This window comes from Panthera tigris, chromosome D3 (assembly GCF_018350195.1).
Source record: "Panthera tigris isolate Pti1 chromosome D3, P.tigris_Pti1_mat1.1, whole genome shotgun sequence".
NCBI lineage: Eukaryota > Metazoa > Chordata > Mammalia > Carnivora > Felidae > Panthera > Panthera tigris.
The window spans coordinates 14027496-14044347 of record NC_056671.1 but is presented as its reverse complement, the minus strand read 5'-3'; the positions used below and the strand labels follow the sequence as shown (position 1 = coordinate 14044347).

At 48.8% G+C, this 16852-nt stretch overlaps 1 protein-coding gene across 5 annotated transcripts in view; it reads left to right on the top strand.

Annotated features, from left to right (window-relative positions):
• Positions 1–16852, top strand: part of KSR2 (kinase suppressor of ras 2) — a 436218-nt gene that overhangs the window by 375016 nt on the left and 44350 nt on the right. The window contains exon 17 of one of the 5 annotated variants that reach the window (XM_042961774.1): positions 10514–10834. The exons of the other annotated variants lie outside the window; for them this stretch is intronic. Coding sequence (XP_042817708.1) covers positions 10514–10634 — 121 coding nt within the window. The 3' untranslated portion in view covers positions 10635–10834. Of the gene's footprint in view, positions 1–10513; positions 10835–16852 lie in introns of those variants that run through there. 5 annotated transcript variants of the gene reach the window in all.

Genomic DNA, 16852 nt, shown 5'->3' with positions numbered 1-16852 from the left:
GAGAGACCCTGGAACGGAGCAAACGTGTATCTAAACATCAGGCCAGCGTGTTGCTTCTTTGCCCTGCCCTGCATCAGCCAGGGCAAAGGGAGTAGGCAAGAATCTATCGCGGGCGTTCACCACCGCTGATCACGTCACACTTACCTGGGGGACTTGGTAACCGTACGAGAGCGAGGCCGCATCTTAGTTCAACGAGCCAAAGCCTCTGTCTTTTTGATTACGTTCTGGAGGACGAGATACACCACAGTTTGAGAGCCACTGGAGTTTTAAACTGGTTTCATTTCTTGTGGCTTTGATTCTGTGTATGTACTGAAATGTCCTGTTAAGTGCTGTGGGGCCACCACACACACACGCACACGCATGCACACACACACACACACACACACACACACGTCTTGCACATACGCTCCATGTTACATACTTTCCCTCTCTTGCTCTTCATCTTACAAAACACAGTTACTCACTTGCTTGTTCCCTTCAAAAGACTCATTTTATTAACATCAGTAATTCACAAAGTTCGCATAGCCCATAAGCCCCCCATCGCCCTCCTCCAATCTTTTTCTAGTATCCCCAAATTGTTTAAAGCCATGCTTCATAGTGTGTGGACCCCTGGCTAGCATCACCTGGGGACTTTTTAGAAAAGCAAATGTAAGGGGTGCCGGGGTGGCTAATGGTTAAGTGTCCCACTCTTGATTTCGGCTCAGGGCACGATCTCATGTTCAAGCCCTGCTTCGGGCTCCTCGCGGAGTATGGAGCTTGCTTGGGATTCCCTCTCTCTCTCTCTCTCTCTCTGCCCCTTTCCTCTGCTTGCTATCTTACTCTGCAAGGGGGAAAATTTGTTTAAAAAAAAGAGAGAGAAAGGCAAATGTAAGATAAAGAATCCCCTCCCTCCCAACCGGAAGCTCTGGGGGTGGGTCCAGCTCTCTGGGTGTTAGGAAACCCTTCAGGACCCGCTTCCGTGCACTCGAGCTCAGAGCCATTGCTCTAAAGAAACGGGTTCCCACCTCCTACCCTGAGTGAGCAGACTTTTCTGCTGCCGAGAGCTGCACACCCCATACCTCCTGCACCCTCACTGAGCGATTCTGCCAGGCGGCACTGAGAGGTGAGCAGCTGGGCCCAGAAGAGGTGAGGGCCGGGAATGTCCCAAGGTGAAGACCAGCAGGGGCCTGACAGCCACCGATTAGCTTCAGTGCTAACGTGAGTTCACCGCCTTCCGCAGACACGTATGGGACCCTGGCTGAGTGCCAGACCACATGCTGGGTGCTCAGAACACAGTTCCTAGAGTTCATGCAGAGACTTTCCATTCCAGCTAAGGAGACTGTCAGTAACAAGTGAAACAGACAATGAAGTACAATAATAAAGCATTGCGTTAAGTGTTACGAGGGCCACAAACAGGGAAGGTTCAGAGTGACAGGAGGGGCTCAGAAGAGGTGTCTTAGAGAAGGTGACATTTAATTGAGACCTAATGGTGAGCAGCAGAGAAAGAGCAGTCCAGGCAGTGGTACAGCAGGTGCAAAGGTCCTGAGGTGGGAATGAGATGGGCACATTTGTGGGCCAGAAGGAAGCAGGGTGGTAGGAAAGGGGCTGCGGGGCCTCAAAAGTACGGATAAAGGTGTGGAGTTTATTCTGTTGCATCTGGAAGCCAATGAAAGATTTTAAACCAGAGTCCCTCACACCCCCCCTGGAAGTTTCCTGATGGCCTGGCTGCTTGCTGCCTCCTCTTGCACTGAGCTAGTTGGTTGGGTGTATCAGACTCATTTGGTTGAGAGCAGTGACAGCATCAGCCCAGCCCTGAAGGACACACACAGAGGAAACAGGACTCTGGGGTGGCCTGACCGTCAGTGCGGTGTTCCCACCTGCGTGGGACTTCAGGAAAGACGCCTGAGCGGTTGCTCTGCATTTGTGAAGTTGAAGATGCTTTCTCCGGGATGCGAGGAGGAGGGAGCAGGACAACAGGGGCATTACATAAACATCTTATTGGGATACAGGGCTTGGGATGTGCGCCCCAGGAAAGAGAAGGAAGGACAGGATTCCCCCACTGCTTTCAGGAAGATTTTTTTGTTTTAATGTCTCATTGGGCTAGTGTCCTCTGTCCCACCCAGTCGCCGGGTGCCCAGAATCTGAGTACAGTTTTGCGGTCACGTGAGGCTGACTGTATCCCCCATACGCACGCGATAACCAGCCGCACCCGTCTCTCGGGGACAAGGTAGTAATGAAATCCCGTGGGGCCTCATTTGCACATCATTCCAAATCCGGTCAATATCAGGAGCTATTTAATAGACGATGTTCAACTCTAGATCAGTTCTTGTTTCTCATGCTTTCAAACATAATAGCTCCAAGCTGCAGTATTTAACAGACAAATGAAGGGCTCTGCCTTCTGCTAAGACACTAGCAGCTCCGTGCCCGAATGAGATCTTGACTTGCTTTTCCTGTAACTCTGTACTTGCGGGCTTTCTGATGTTTTTTTCCCCCTCCGGGCCAGTTTGATTGTCCTAAATATAACATACAGGAGTGGGGGAGGGGGTGCTGAGCACATGGAGACTCTGTCCCCCCTCATCTACTAGAATCGGCTTCCTTTCATGTTCAAAGAGCTGAATTGCTTTCCCTTTATAAAGCACAGCTGAAAAGGTTTTTTGTCTGTGGCTGCCTTTAATTGTGCTAGAATGTGGAGCACCCCGGGACTTTTGTGAAGGGAGCGCTATAAATGCACTGCATCATTATCATTATTATTATTAGCATCATCGCATGTACATTGCATACGCCTGTTGGGTAAATGATCACATGACCAGCAGCGGACTTGCCTGGGTGAAGACTTTGCCACTGGCCACCATGTTCCTCGAATCTCAAAGATCCTAAATTAGCGCGCGTGCCATCTGTCATCACTTAACAAGTAACTTGCGTGTCTTACCGCCCGAGTGAAAACTCGTTTGTTAGTGAGAATGCGGATCAGCAAACAGAAGAACATGAAATTCACATTGGCATTTCGGTGTATGTCCTTCCAGGCAGTTCCCTCAGTGTGCGTGCAAACTCAGTTTGTATTTGTCAGAGTAATGGTAGCTGCTGTAACAAATAAGCCTTAAAGCATTAGGCGGCTTTACACAATAGAAGTCCATTTCTTGCTCACAGAATAGTCCAAGGTGGGTGTTCCTGGGCAGTAGGTGGCTTTTCCTTGTGTGTGGGGGGATCCAAGACCAATTCCATCTTTTGGACCCATCCTTAAGGCTCAGGGACCTCTGCCTCAGCTGAGGAAAGAAGAAAATACGTAGAGGTCACATGCATATTACCCATGCGTCACGGGCTGGCACCGTCCCTTGACCACACCTGGCCGCAGGGGAGGCTGAGGAAGAGCCAGCCAGCTGTATTCCCAGTAGGAAAATGACATGGGTTTTGGTGACGAGCCAGCAGCTCTGTGACACACATTTGTGGATAGATCTTCTACCCACTGAAGACAGACTCACCCAGCAGCACTGGTCTATGACTTGCTTGTTTCACCAAATAGATGTATGAACACTCCCTTTTGGGGGGACTGGAGTCTATTGCAAATTTCTTCACTTTGATGGACCTCTGTTTGTTCACCTGTAAAGTGGGATGACCTTTTTCTCTCTTGCAAGGGAGTGATAAGAATTAGAAATCAGGCTGTAGCCCAATGCCTCCTATAAGCAGAGGTGCTCAATACCTTGTGTCTCCCAGTTGCTATAGTAATAATGATGATATTCTAACAATGATGATGGCGATAAGGATAGCAGTAGAAGCAAGTAAGAGTAGCAGTATTTTTTCTCCTTGGCATCCTACAAGCCACAGGTGTTTTGCGTTGATTATAATATCAGATGATACGAGGTGATGGCTGTAGTCTGACCTCTTAGCCTTGTAGCCCAGCTCTGCTCCTGGCTTGTACGTTGGCCATGTTACCTAACTTCTGTAAGCTTCGAGCCATCCGTAAGGAGGTGTTGAGAAAGGAGCTGGATATACTGGTCTCCAGCTCAGATGGAAGGTTGCGGCTGGAAATAACCGTGTGTGAGTCATCTGCATAGAAGTGGTGATTGAAGCCGTAAGCTCCTGTGGAAGCTGAGGCCACCCAGGGAGGAGCAGGAGGTCGCCCAAGGACGGAGCCTGGAGCGTTCCAGCGCTGTGTGTCTTGGTGGGGAAGGGTCCCCGTGCACAGGGGACTGAGGAGGCGCAGGCAGGGCTACAGGAAACCAGAAGAGCCTGGGGTCCTGAAGCCAGTCCCAAGCGGTGCCCCACTGCCCACCCCCACCCCCGACAATCCCCTTGTATGACATCACTGTGTTTTATTTTCATTAGAGCGCTTCTCACCATAAGATAACGTTTTGTTCCTCAGTTTGCCTGCTTGCCTTTCATCTGTTTTCCCTACACCCCTTCTCCCAACTTAGAACATAAGCCCCAGGAAAGCAGAATCTCAGCTATTTGACTCACCTCTGTATCCCTAGCCTCTAAAACACGAGCTCCTCCTTAAATACTTGTTGGATGAATGGATAACTGTTTCCAAAAATACATTCACACATATTACCGCAGCCTGATCCTCTAGGCAAGTATAGCAGCAGACAATGAGTGGTACTATTTATTCAGAATCACCGAGAAATGAGTGGGACATAAGTGAAATGTAGTACAAACCGGGTGGGGGGTGTGCCTATAGGACGTGGGAGAATTAACAGGGATGAAAAGAAAGAGATGCCAATTATGCGATGTGAATTATAACAATACAATACAGAGACTGCATGATTAGGGGGTATTGGCCCCAAACATTCATCATATACGAGGTCCTTCCTGGGTGTGATGGTGGGAGTAAGGAAGGGAAGGCACGACCTCTCCCGTGGAGCTCACAGACAGGTCACTGGATGATTCCCAAACAGTGTCATAATCTCCGCAATAGTACCTAGGGGGTTATGGGGACCCAGAGCTGGCCCCATACCCAACCAAGGAACTGGCCAGATGGACAAGAAGGTGTTGGCATTCTTGGGGCACCCAGGTGGCTCAGTGGGTTAAGCATCTGACTCTTGATTGTGGCTCGGGTCATGATCTCACGGTTTGTGGGTTCGAACCCCGCGTCGGTCTCCATGCTGGCAGTGCGGAGTCTGTTTGGGATTCCCTCTCTCCCTCTCTCTCTGCCCTTCCCCCACTTGTGTGTGCTCACTCTCTCCCTCAAAATAAATAAATAAACTTAAGGATGCCAATACTTTTTTTTTAAACAATAAGAACCATAATGCAAAGGGCTGGATGTGGGAGGGAACAAGACAGGGAAGGGACAGAGGAGTCAGGAGCTGGGGTATAGGGTCCATACGGGTGCTAGCAAGAGATAAGAAGCTAGAGACAGTCTGAAAGGACCTTGTGAGCCAAACTAAGGAATGCGGACTTTTCTCCCAGAGGCAAGGGGAGCCACCCAGAGTTTTAGCCAGAGGAGGGACACAATCTGGTTTGCATTTCAGAAAGACCACTTTGGGGTAATCCCTTTTCTTAGAGGAGCTTGCGGCAGGATTGTTCCTCTATCCCCCACCCCCACTCCCCTCCAAGAATGGTGTGGACAGTTCGTGTTGATTCTCATCAGGCATCAGCGGGAACAAATGCGGGTTTGAATGCCCTAGGTTCTGAAAGATACTTGGCAGGACTCCCTTAGGGGACAGCAACAGCAAGCTGGCAGTCCTTTGGAAACAAAGGCATTTTCAACAGCTTTCACTATTTACCCAAGTTAAAAATAGCCAGCTGCACTCCCATGTTTTGAAGGCAAGTGTGGGCAACATCAGGTCCTTAACATGTGTTCCAGAAACCAGAGGGACGGTTTGCTCAGCATTGCTGGCAGGCCGTGGTTAAACAGAGATTTGGGAGCACGGGGGTAGCTTCATGGAGGGAGGCGAGGTTGTAATTAAAAGCTAGCTCCCTGCAATCTGATCAGCCTGCGTGCAGATACTGGTTTTTCTGTCTTTTGAATGAGTTTAACAACCCTCTGAAGGAGGAACTCTTCAACTCCTCCGATTATGGACAAGGAAGCAGATGAAGCAGTGTGCCTAAGGTTATAAAGCTGCGGAGAGGCAGGATTTGAACTCAGGACTGTCTGATGCAGACCAAAGTCCATATCGAACTACCCTCTCCTTTTCTTTCCCTTCCCAGCTGTGCCTAAGTCCGTCACTCTTTTTTTTTTTTTAAGTTTATTTATTTACTTTGACAGAGAGCGAGCGAGCTGGGGCGTGGCAGAGAGAGGAGAGGAGAGAGAGAATATCCTAAGTAGGTTCCACGTCCAGCATGGAGCCCAATGCAGAGCTCAAACTCATGACCCATGAGCTGATGATCTGAGCTGAAATTCAGAGTTGGACGCTTAACTGACTGAGCCACCCAGGAGCCCCTTCATCCTTCTTTTTAATGCCCCACGGTTCCCTTAGAACCCTCCCCTGATGATCCTCTCCCCCTAGGTGGGGGAAAACGCTGACCTACCTCTGGGCCAGGTTCATTGTCCAAACCACCAAACACGCCTGGCCTATGACTTGTTGAGTTGGCAGGTGCAAATCGAAACCCTGGCATGTGTCCCTTCCCTCTCCTCGTGGAGGCCTCCAGGCTGGCGTGGGTGGGCAGGGAACGCCAAGTGTCAGACCAGTATGTGTTCACCGCTCTGGGAACTCGCCGGGGACCCTGGCTTTTGGTCTGATGTATTTCCAAACCGGCCACGGTTGCTTGAGCACTGCTCAGCTTCTGCTTTGTCCCTGCCCTGGTTGTGTTTAAGATAATTAAGCCCATAAATCAAATAATAAATAGCTATTGACTCTTTGTCATGGAGTCTATCGGGATTGATTGACCACTGGGAATACTGCTTTCCTCAATCAATGGGGAGCCAGGGGGATGAATAAATCTTGATAATGACTGGCAAGAGGAAAATCAATAGGTGTATTAAAGTACGCATTGGGAACCTATATCTTTGAATGCAAAATAACAGTTTGTTTTGGCAGAAGAGGGGAAGCAGAGAGGCAGGGAGCATAGACACAGCCAGTATCCCTGGATGCGAGCAAGGTACCTGGCACACCTTAGGTGCCCATTCATTTTTTTTAAATTTTCTTATTTATTTTTTGGTGAACTGCAGAAATCCAGTGAAAGGTCTGCTTTAAAGGGAAACCGTGTTCAGTGTTTACTTGTTTCCATTCTCTGGATGGCGAGTGCCCGGCAATCCCATCTGCCTGTGGGCTGCCTTGCTCTGTTCTGGAAGGAAAGGGAGGAGGGAAGGACTGCACGTGATGGAGAACAGAGACCAGGCTGCTTCAAGGCAGGCGGCACCTGTTGAGAAAGAGATGGCCGAACTCCATCAGGGACAGGGAGCAAAATCCCAAGAGTTTGGTCAGCACGTCTGGTGGGAGGTGCCTCTGAGCCTTTTAAGAGGCGATGTCAAGGTGGCAGTTAGATAGATGGCTGTTCAGGGTGCCGTTCTGGACAGGAGATACAGCACTGGCGGCCACCTGTGCTGGGAGAAATGAAGCACCATGGGCCTGGGGAGATGGTCTGGGGCAGCGCTTCCCAGAGGGGACCTCCTGGGCGGGGCCTGAATTTGCATGTTTAACTCGTTCCCAGGTGATGCTGATGCTGCAGGTGTGGGAACCCCACTTGGAGAGCCAGTGGTCCCCTGGGGGACAGATTTACGTGAGAAGAAGGCAGAGTGTTCCTGTAAGGAAGCCTGAGAGGGGCCAGGGGTCGAGGAAAACCAGGAGGGGGTGTGATCGTGGAAGCCTAGGGTTCAGCAAGGGAGAGTGGTCAGCAGTTTCGGAAGCCGGTATGGAAAGAACAGGCAAGATGCCGCTGGAAAAGTGTCCCCTGGAGCTCTTGTAGCCTTCACATTTCATCGGCCTGGGGTTTTACACTATTTGCAGACTTCCCTGATAACCTGCCGGTGATGTTTGCCAACCCCACCTGTGCTCTTAGGTGTATACCATGTGAGTTTCCAGCTTAGGGCTAGGGTTCAGGTGGAATGGATCTCTTCGCCCTCTGAACCCGGAGGATGGTGACATTTCAGTGATGCCAGTGACAGTCTCAGAGGGGGCTGGGGCACAGCTGGAAAATCCAGTCCCAGGAAGAGTTGCCAGCAGGAAAGAGCTGCCATTCATCAGAATGGCGGTATGGATTCGCTGAGGCTGGAAATGAATCCACTCCTGGGAGGTGTTCTCTCTGGGCACGGCTTAGTATTGTTTTCAGAACCAGTCATTGATGTTCAGCCATTACGGTCCTTTAAAAGGAAGGAAGGGAAGTCGGTTGCTTGGTTGAATCCTTGTTAATAGGAAAGAGGGCTTTGCTATGAAACGGCACTCCCAGAATTAAGGGTAACATACGTGTTAAGCAACTACCGTATGCAGAGTTCTAGGGACTTTAGAGATACTGCTTCATTAAATTCTTGTCCCCATCTTACAGACTTAGGGAGATGAGATGGCTCATCCAGCTAGTGTGAAGCTGAATCTGGCTATACAGTTGACCTGTCTGATCCCAGAGCTTGAGCCTTAACCCCACCAGGCTGTACTGTGTCCTCTTAAGAACTGAATTAATTTGTTGTTCAAATGTTCTTTGTGGCTGTCTTCCAGGGCTCTCTGGATGAGTTTCATAGATCACTGTCATGGTCTGGTCACTTCTCTTATCCTTGAGTACAGAATAAATTTCATGAGAATTTTTCCTATATAGAAATTTTAAACTGGAAAAGCAAAGTTCTTGCATGTCAAAGCCAAGCTTCTGTGTATCTCCCAGGGCCTGGCATTGTGGCTCATGAGCAAATACAAGCTGGGGGCGCCTGGGTGGGTCAGTCGGTTGAGTATCAGACTACTGGTTTTGGCTCAGGTCATGATCCTGGGGTCATGGATTTGAGCCCTATATCAGGCTCTGTGTTGAGTGTGGAGCCTGCTTGGGAATCACTCTCCCTCCCTCTGTCCCTCTCCCCTGCTCACTTAGTCTCTCTCTCTCTCTCTCTCTCTCTCTCTCTCTCTTAAGAAAAGAAGAGAAAAGAAAATACGATAGCTGATGCTCACCAAAATAGCCTCTAGAAAAATGTTGGTTTACCAGTTGTCTAGATCTGAGTAGTTATTCTTTCATACAGGTTTGTTGATATAAGTTTTTCTTTTGTATTGGTAGTTATTTAAAGCCTTCATGAGCCTGGGTTTCTACATCTATACAATGGAGAGAATAACAGTCCCTACCTTGTGGGATTATTGTAAGGATTAAGTAAGTTTCTACATACGAGGCACTGAGGCTGTTACACATTGTGAAAATTGATAAAGGAAAGCCTCACCAAAGTGGACTCAGGATGCTGGCAGGGGAGGCTGGAAGGGGGAGCTGTACCACTCAATGTCAATGACAGGAAGAATTGTCAATTACGGACCCCTAACAGAAGTATCTCAACAGGAAAGAATCCTCAATTCCAGGCAGGGAAAAGATGTACGTTGCTTCTCCTACAAGATCCACTACCCCTGGAACTCAGCTGATGAGAAACTGTCATCACCCTGAGCTTTTTTTTTTTCCTGTGAACTTTCCTTTCCAAACAGTCCCTCCCAACTTCCTCTTCCTTCTCCATAAAATAATGTGCCTCTCTCTTGTTTGTTGGACTTGGCCTATGATTTTACCATCGTTGGCTTATATGGGATTGCCATTCTCTGCTGTTCTCAGATAAACCTGTGTCTGCTCGTAAAATAACATTTTTATTTTTAAGGTTAACATCAAGTGCTATGTAAGTACTGGCAATTCTTGTCATTGCAGAGATTGTTGCTAGTAGCCCGGTATCGTGGGTACCCAAGGGAGGTGATGTAAATACAGTGCTATCCTGTACTGCAGTAGGAAGAACATTGGATATGGAGTGAGGAGCCCTGGATGAATATTCTAGCTTGGTCACATGCTGGCTGTGTGACCTTGGACAAATCACTTCACCTCTCTGAGCCTCCGTGTCTTCATCTATAAAGTGGGGATAACAGTGTATGTTTCCCTGGGTGGCTAGGAGGAGGAAATGGAATGGCAAGACTGAAAACCCATCATAAAATGACCAGGACTAGAGAAATGTGGGATAACTTAAAAAAAAATCACATAATAATAATAGAAGTTTACAAAGCATTGACAGCATGTGTGGTGTTACTCTAAGCACTTTGACCTTTTCCCGGCTACCGGGTGAGGTTGGTACTTTTGAACTGGTGGAGCTGGGATCTGAACTCCTGTCTGCTGTTGTCAAAGCAGGTATACATAAACACTTTATTGGTGAGGAGAATTTTCTTGTTGAATTGGCAGGTGGCAGGGACCCGAGTTTAAAGTTGGGACTGCAGCTGAGGGATGCGGCAAACAGTTTCCCCTTCTTGGGGCTCCAGCCCTTCAGTGGTCTTCTGGGCAGTGACCGTCCCTGTGCCGTGACCGACTGATGAGAAGCAGGGCCGCCTCTCCCCAGCTGTCATCTCCTTTCGACAAAAACAGAGAGTCTTGTGGCTGAGAAGTTGTTCTTGCCTTTAATCAAAGGTTCTGTCTCCCAGTCCTCTTCAAAAGAGGATTCTGTTTCTTCTAGGTGTTCAAAAGACCCAAAGGAGCGCACCGAGCAGGGAACAGACCAAGTATCTTCAAAGGCGAGGAAGGGGTCCCAGCCATCTTCAGAATTTCCGCAGCTGAGGCCCGTCCCTCCAAGGTAGTTATTAGAGCAGCCTTTCGGGACTTTCCGGGCACAGATCAAGGATTCTCGGTGGACTTGTCTGGAGTGTCTGTAGACCAGTGAGACCTGTCCTGGCATCTCAGTCACCGGGTCTGATCTCTCTCTGTGCAACAAGGGCTCCCTTTGACAGGCTCTCAGAAACAGAGATGCTGTGCCTTCACCCAGTGGATTATTATTCTTTCTTGTTAATAAACCTCTGTTTCTCAGGCTCAGCTGGCCTTACAGCCCTTCCTCCTGTAGGAACTCTGCCTTCTGTGGCTGCCCTGCCCTGCTCTTCCTCTCCAGCTTTCAGCTTTGGTGCTGAAAAACCCCTGGAGCTTATCTCTCTAGCTGCAGGATATAGAGGTGGAAAACGGGTGCTGTTTACAGGGCGTCTGGAGGGATGGGCCTTCTATCATCACATGCTGAATGTGACATCGAAAGGACATGGGAAGGAAGGAGCCAGGAGTTCAAGTACTACTTCTGCTGTGACCTTAGACAACCCTTTAATCTGTTTGGCTCTCAGTTTAGTTGTTTGTGGATGATTATAACATTACCTACTTCATCATGATCTGGGTCATTTACTTCCTTGACAGCCTGGTTGGCCTAAACTGAACCCTTAGGAGTGAATGACCACTCGTCCATCCATTTGTTCGTCCATCCACCCATCCATCCATCCATCCATCGTCCATCCATCTTCTCACCAATTCATCCATCCATATCCTACCTCCTACCCCACTTTACAGATGTACCCACACAACATCCACCACCCCACCTTCTCCCCACTCATCTCACATTCACCTGTCTTTCCCATCCATCCATCCAACATCCACCAGCTCAAGTACCCCTCCTACTACTAACTCATCCTCCCACCTGCCACCCACCCATGTGCCCATCCACCCAGTCACATAAAGATCTAGCCGTCTAGACATTCAGCAAATAGTTGAGACCCCATTAGGCGCTGATAGGTGCTGGAAATGAGCAATGTGGAGCTTTCCTTCTGAGACCTGATGGAGTCAGACAGCGTGTCATAATTAAAGCCAGCTCCTTGTAGCAAAGCAAGATGACAGAGCCGGGTGGGGAAACATCCCTAGATGGGAATTGCCGGAGACTGGACTTCCATGGTGTCACATTCCCAGATATGAAAAGAAAATGGACCGCCCAAACAAACAAAAAAAAAACAGGCAGCAAGGCTAGAAGTCTCAGAATCCTCTCTGCCTCCTGTTTTCTTGCCTTTGGTGCTAATTTTTATGGAATTCTATGCTGATGAGCATGGAAGCTGAGACCCTGGAAATACATGGAGGAAGAGAGGGCGATTTAGGGCAGCGGGGGTTGGGGGAGAAGGTGCCAATTTAGTAGGCTCGGAGGTGGCTCAGTACATTTTCCAAAGGTTGGCGGTGGTGAAGGGAACCAAATGCAGGGCTGTTCCCTGCCTACTTTACACACCATTAACTCTCAACTTGTAATAATTTATCAGTGGCAGGCTGGAGTTTACTTATTCATTATTTGTAGAGAAAGAGTTTGCGAAGCAAATCAGTTCAAACAAGATCACAGGGGGGTAGATTTAACCCACTCAAGAAAACCAACCAGAGGAAATGCCTCAGCACAATCATTGTCTCCAGGCTGAGCTGCTGGGGACAGACGGGTACCCGCTGGCCTTAATGGTTCCTGCCTTGCAATTCCAGAAACGTTCACTTTATCTCTAAGTGGCCTCTCTCTAAGGAACCTTTCTCCCCGCGCCTTCCCTGCCCCATCCAGTCCAGATTTGACAGTTGGCTCTGTGTTACCCTTTCAGTCTGGCAGTAAAAGCCTTCAGTCAACCCTAGTAAGAGAATATCTTTGGGGTCAAGTGTCAAAACCAGGTCCCTTGAGCTCCTTCCCCTTGTGACATGAATGGCCATAGCTTTCTTTAAATGTCTTAAAGACCTCTGGTCCTTTCGTTTAAGGACGGCCTCTTAGACTTGATGTCGGGACACCTGGTTTCCCATCTGGATGCTGGATGGTGCTGGACCCTCTGCTTCCTCATCTGTAGAATGGGCACGCTGACCCCTATCCCACTAGAAAGATGAGAGTGTTTTGTAAACAAAAAAAATTCAAAACAGATGTGAAGGGACAGATAGTTTTTCAGATGGATGGCAATGACAGTGAGGGTTTTTTTTCCTTTATTGAGTCAAAATGAGGGGTTTCAGTTTTCCTCATAATTCTGAACCTTGGTTAACATTAGGATTACATGGGGAGCTTTATAAAAAAAATTTTTTTTTAATTTTTTTTTAACGTTTTTATTTATTTTTGAGACAGAGAGAGACAGAGCATGAACGGGGGAGGGTCAGAGAGAGAGGGAGACACAGAATCTGAAACAGGCTCCAGGCTCTGAGCAGTCAGCACAGAGCCCGACGCGGGGCTCGAGCTCACATACCGCGAGATTGTGACCTGAGCCGAAGTCGGACGCTTAACCGACTGAGCCACCCAGGCGCCCCTATAAAAAATTTTTTTAATGTTTGTTTATTTTGAGAGAGAGAGAGCAAGCACACGGGAGTGGGGGAGAGACAGAGAGAGAGAGAGAGAGAGAGAGAGAGAGAGAGAGAAAGAGAGAGAATCCCAAGCAGGCCCCATGTTCTGAGCGGAGCCCAGCATAGGGCTTGATCTCTTGACGGTGAGATCATGACCTGAGCCGAGATCAAAAGTCAGACGTTCAACCGACTAAGCTACCCGGGTGCCCCAAATTGGGGAGCTTTTTTAAATCTAAGTTTTAATGAGTGATGGCAGGACTCCACCCCCAAAAGGTCCTGATCCACATTTTCTGTGGCGTCATTTCATTCAACCTCTCCAGGTAATTCTGTCATGGACCAGGATTAGGAAGCACTGTACAGTTCCCAAATGAGCCACGTCAGACTTCTCCCCCTGTCCCTAAATCAGGAGAGCGTCGTGACAGGGACCTTGGAGTCTTGACTTCCTGGCTGCTATATTCATTCCCTCAAAAGGGCAGACCATGTCTTAGTTATCAGAGTCGCCGAGAAGAATAAATGTGCCAGCACAGCTAAAGTACATTTCTTTGATGGCTACAGCACAGTTTGGGCTTGATAATTGGTAGCTAACATCACTGTTGTTACTTGTTAGGGGTTGGCTAATAAAATGCCAGCTGCCAGTGGCACTTGGGGTTCCCCGAGACGAAGTTAAGGGACAAAATTCAGTTTCCAAAGAGCAGCCGAAGCTTCTTCCCAGAAGACTGGGAAGAACAATAGCAACGAGAGTTACAATTGGTTGAGCGCTTGCTGGGTACCAGAGCTCCTGCTAAACCCTTTACTTGAACGGATGATTTGGGGCCATCTTATAGCTCCCCTGCTGAAGTAGGTGTGACTGTCAGTCCCATTTTACAGATGAAAGACCCAAGATGAAGACGTCTAAGGAGGAGGCAGGAAGGCTGGGAGTCGAGCCCGCAGCCTGTGCACTGTGACTTGGGGAGGAGACAGGCAGTGAGCATGGCGGTCCTACGCTGGATGGTTAGGCATGTGCCTGGGATCCTTCAGGTTCTGCCGAAGCAAAGAGACCATTCTCACGCCTTGTCTTTTCAAGAGCATCTGTAGAGACCTGGGTTCTAGGCCAGGCTCCCCGACTTAGTGCTGAATGTGCTCAGGCAGTCTCTTCCCTTCTCTGAGCCTCCGTCTCCTCCCTGTAAAATGGGGCTGATGAGCATACACAGGATCATGCGGAAGATCCAAGGTGGTGATGCCAGTGAAGGTTGCAGAACAGTGCGCGTGGGGAGTGCTGATGAAAGCTGGTGATTATTTCTGCCATACTGTTTTTCGTGGGGATTGCACAGACCCGGAACTTCTCTCTACCACTTAGCTGTGCATCCTTGGGCAACTTACCTGCCCTCTCTGTGCCTGTACTTTTCGTCGTCTGTACAGTGAAGACAGTATAGGACCCACCTCATCAGACGGCTGTTGAGAATTAAAACATGCAAAATATTCAGATGCTCAGAATGTCATAGGGCGTATCTAGGTCGCCATTGTTGTTCTCGTTAATATATTCCTAATTCATCTGTCTGTTTTTATTTTACACCCTGTACTAAAATGTAAGTTCCACGAGGGCAGAGGTGTTGCCTTTTAACCTCTCTACTCCCCTAAAACAGCAGCCGACACCATAGTAGGTGCTCAGTAAATACTCGAATGAATGATTGAATGAATGAATGAATGAATATTAGCTTTCAGGTAGCACACGTATCCCTTAGAATATCCTGGGTTTTAGCTGTTCCACCACAGCATCTGTCTGACGGCTTTGACATGGTGTGATGTGACTTTTGGGAACGCAGCACTGGCCGAGACTTTGCCCACCCGTCTGTCTGCCTGTCTTAAGACACAGAGACCTTACTCCCTCCTTTAGAAGGGTTCGCCATTCCCTGAGTCATCCAGATGTGAAATCTGGCAGTTATTTTCCCCTGGATTTAGGCACTGCCCTGGTCATCACTTACCTGTCACTCAGATGATTGCCTCTATGACGGTGATCGCCTATTGGGGCTCCAGAAGTACCCAAGACGAGTAACTGCCTCATTGCCCCCCTCCCCGCCCCGCCATCTTGGGCTCACTTCCACTGGCGACAAGGGACGAGCGTCACATTACGAAGCCAGAGTAGCAGTAGGTTGGAGCCAAGTCCCATGGGACAAGGTTTCCTCATTCCGCTACGGACGACTCTAGAAGGACGTTTATCGGGACGGTGGCTGGGGCTCATAATGTGATTTCCCTTTTGAATCAGTCACAAAGCTCATTTCACTGCTGTGTGCAGAACAGATTAGAAGGAGGGAAGTGGGGAAGGAGGGAGCCAGTGAGAGAGCGTTGGGGTTCATCATACAAGAAGGACTCTTAGAGCTTCCTGACAGCAGCGGGAGGAGGGGGTGACTCTCCCTGGGCCCCAACGTCCAGATGATATTGGGACGATGCCTGAATGATGGCTGACGCGTTCTCCCTTTGCCTTCTCTACACCTCTTCTGGAAACCCTCTTCCACAGCCGCCCCTTGCCCCACACAGCAGGCCCTGCTTCCTCCTCTGTGCCCCCCCTCCCATTTGTGGTCTGAGCTTGGGATGGAGGGTGTTTTCACATCTGCCTCCTCCATTAGACCACGAGTTCCAGGAGGTCCTGGATTGTCTCCTTGAGCCCTGTGACCAACCCCAGAGTCTAGCACTCAGCCTGGGACCCAGGAGACCGTCACCCATCTGTTGTATGAACGCATGCCTTGGGTGGTTATTACTTAAAGGGAGAAAGGAAATGAACACGCCGTTATTGTGTTTCATCCTTATGAGGAAGAGCTGCGTTTTTGTGGGGACTCTCTCTGTGCCAGGCACAGCAGTAAGCCCTTTAGATGAATTGTTTAATTTTCAACACAGTGAGTTCAGTTCATCAAATCCAGCTTAGGGATGAAATAAACGGAGGCTCAGAAAGATAAAGCCACACGTAGTGCTAGAGGCAGGGTTCACATCTGGGCGTTTCTTTGACAGCTCATGAGGAAGGTACCATCACCCTTACTTGGCAGATAAGGAAGCAGAGGTTAAATAATGTGCCTCTGTTATTCGACTGAGAAGCGCCCGAGCCCATCCGTTCACTCTGAAGTCCGTGAGCTGTCTCTGGGCCTCTGTCCAGCTGCTCCCCTTGCAAGAGAGAACCTGAGGTCTGCTTGTCTGCTTTTCTCCTGGAAGGGCCCCCACACCGGGCTCTCTTCTCCCCCCTCCTATGTGGTTTTTGAAGATGCATCAGGAGGTGACAGATAGGCTTGTGGACAACACGGAGCTCTTCTGACACCAAGAGAATAGTATTTCTGAATCTCTGAAGCAAACAGCTCCTGGTAGGCATGCACCAAACAGGGATAGAAATTACAACCTGAAACTGACAAGTCAGGGAAAACAAACAATGTTTGCTAAGTGGGAAAGGAGAGGATATTGGCTGAGAAGAGAAATGTCATTTTCAGGCTTCCAAAAAGGTATTAACCTATGATATAGAGAACCAATAAAATCCATAGTCTATTTCTACTGGGCTGCCTGGTTGAAATAATTCATGAAATTACATCTGAGAGCCTTGACATTTAGTTTCTAATTTTGATGGAGATGATGTCTTGTTGGCCCAATATGGTGGGGTACGTGTGTCAACTTTGAAGGCGCCTTCCCAGTCATAGACATTCAAAACCTATGTCCCCAGTCGAAATTTTCAAAAAGGGTTTTCTCTGTCAAT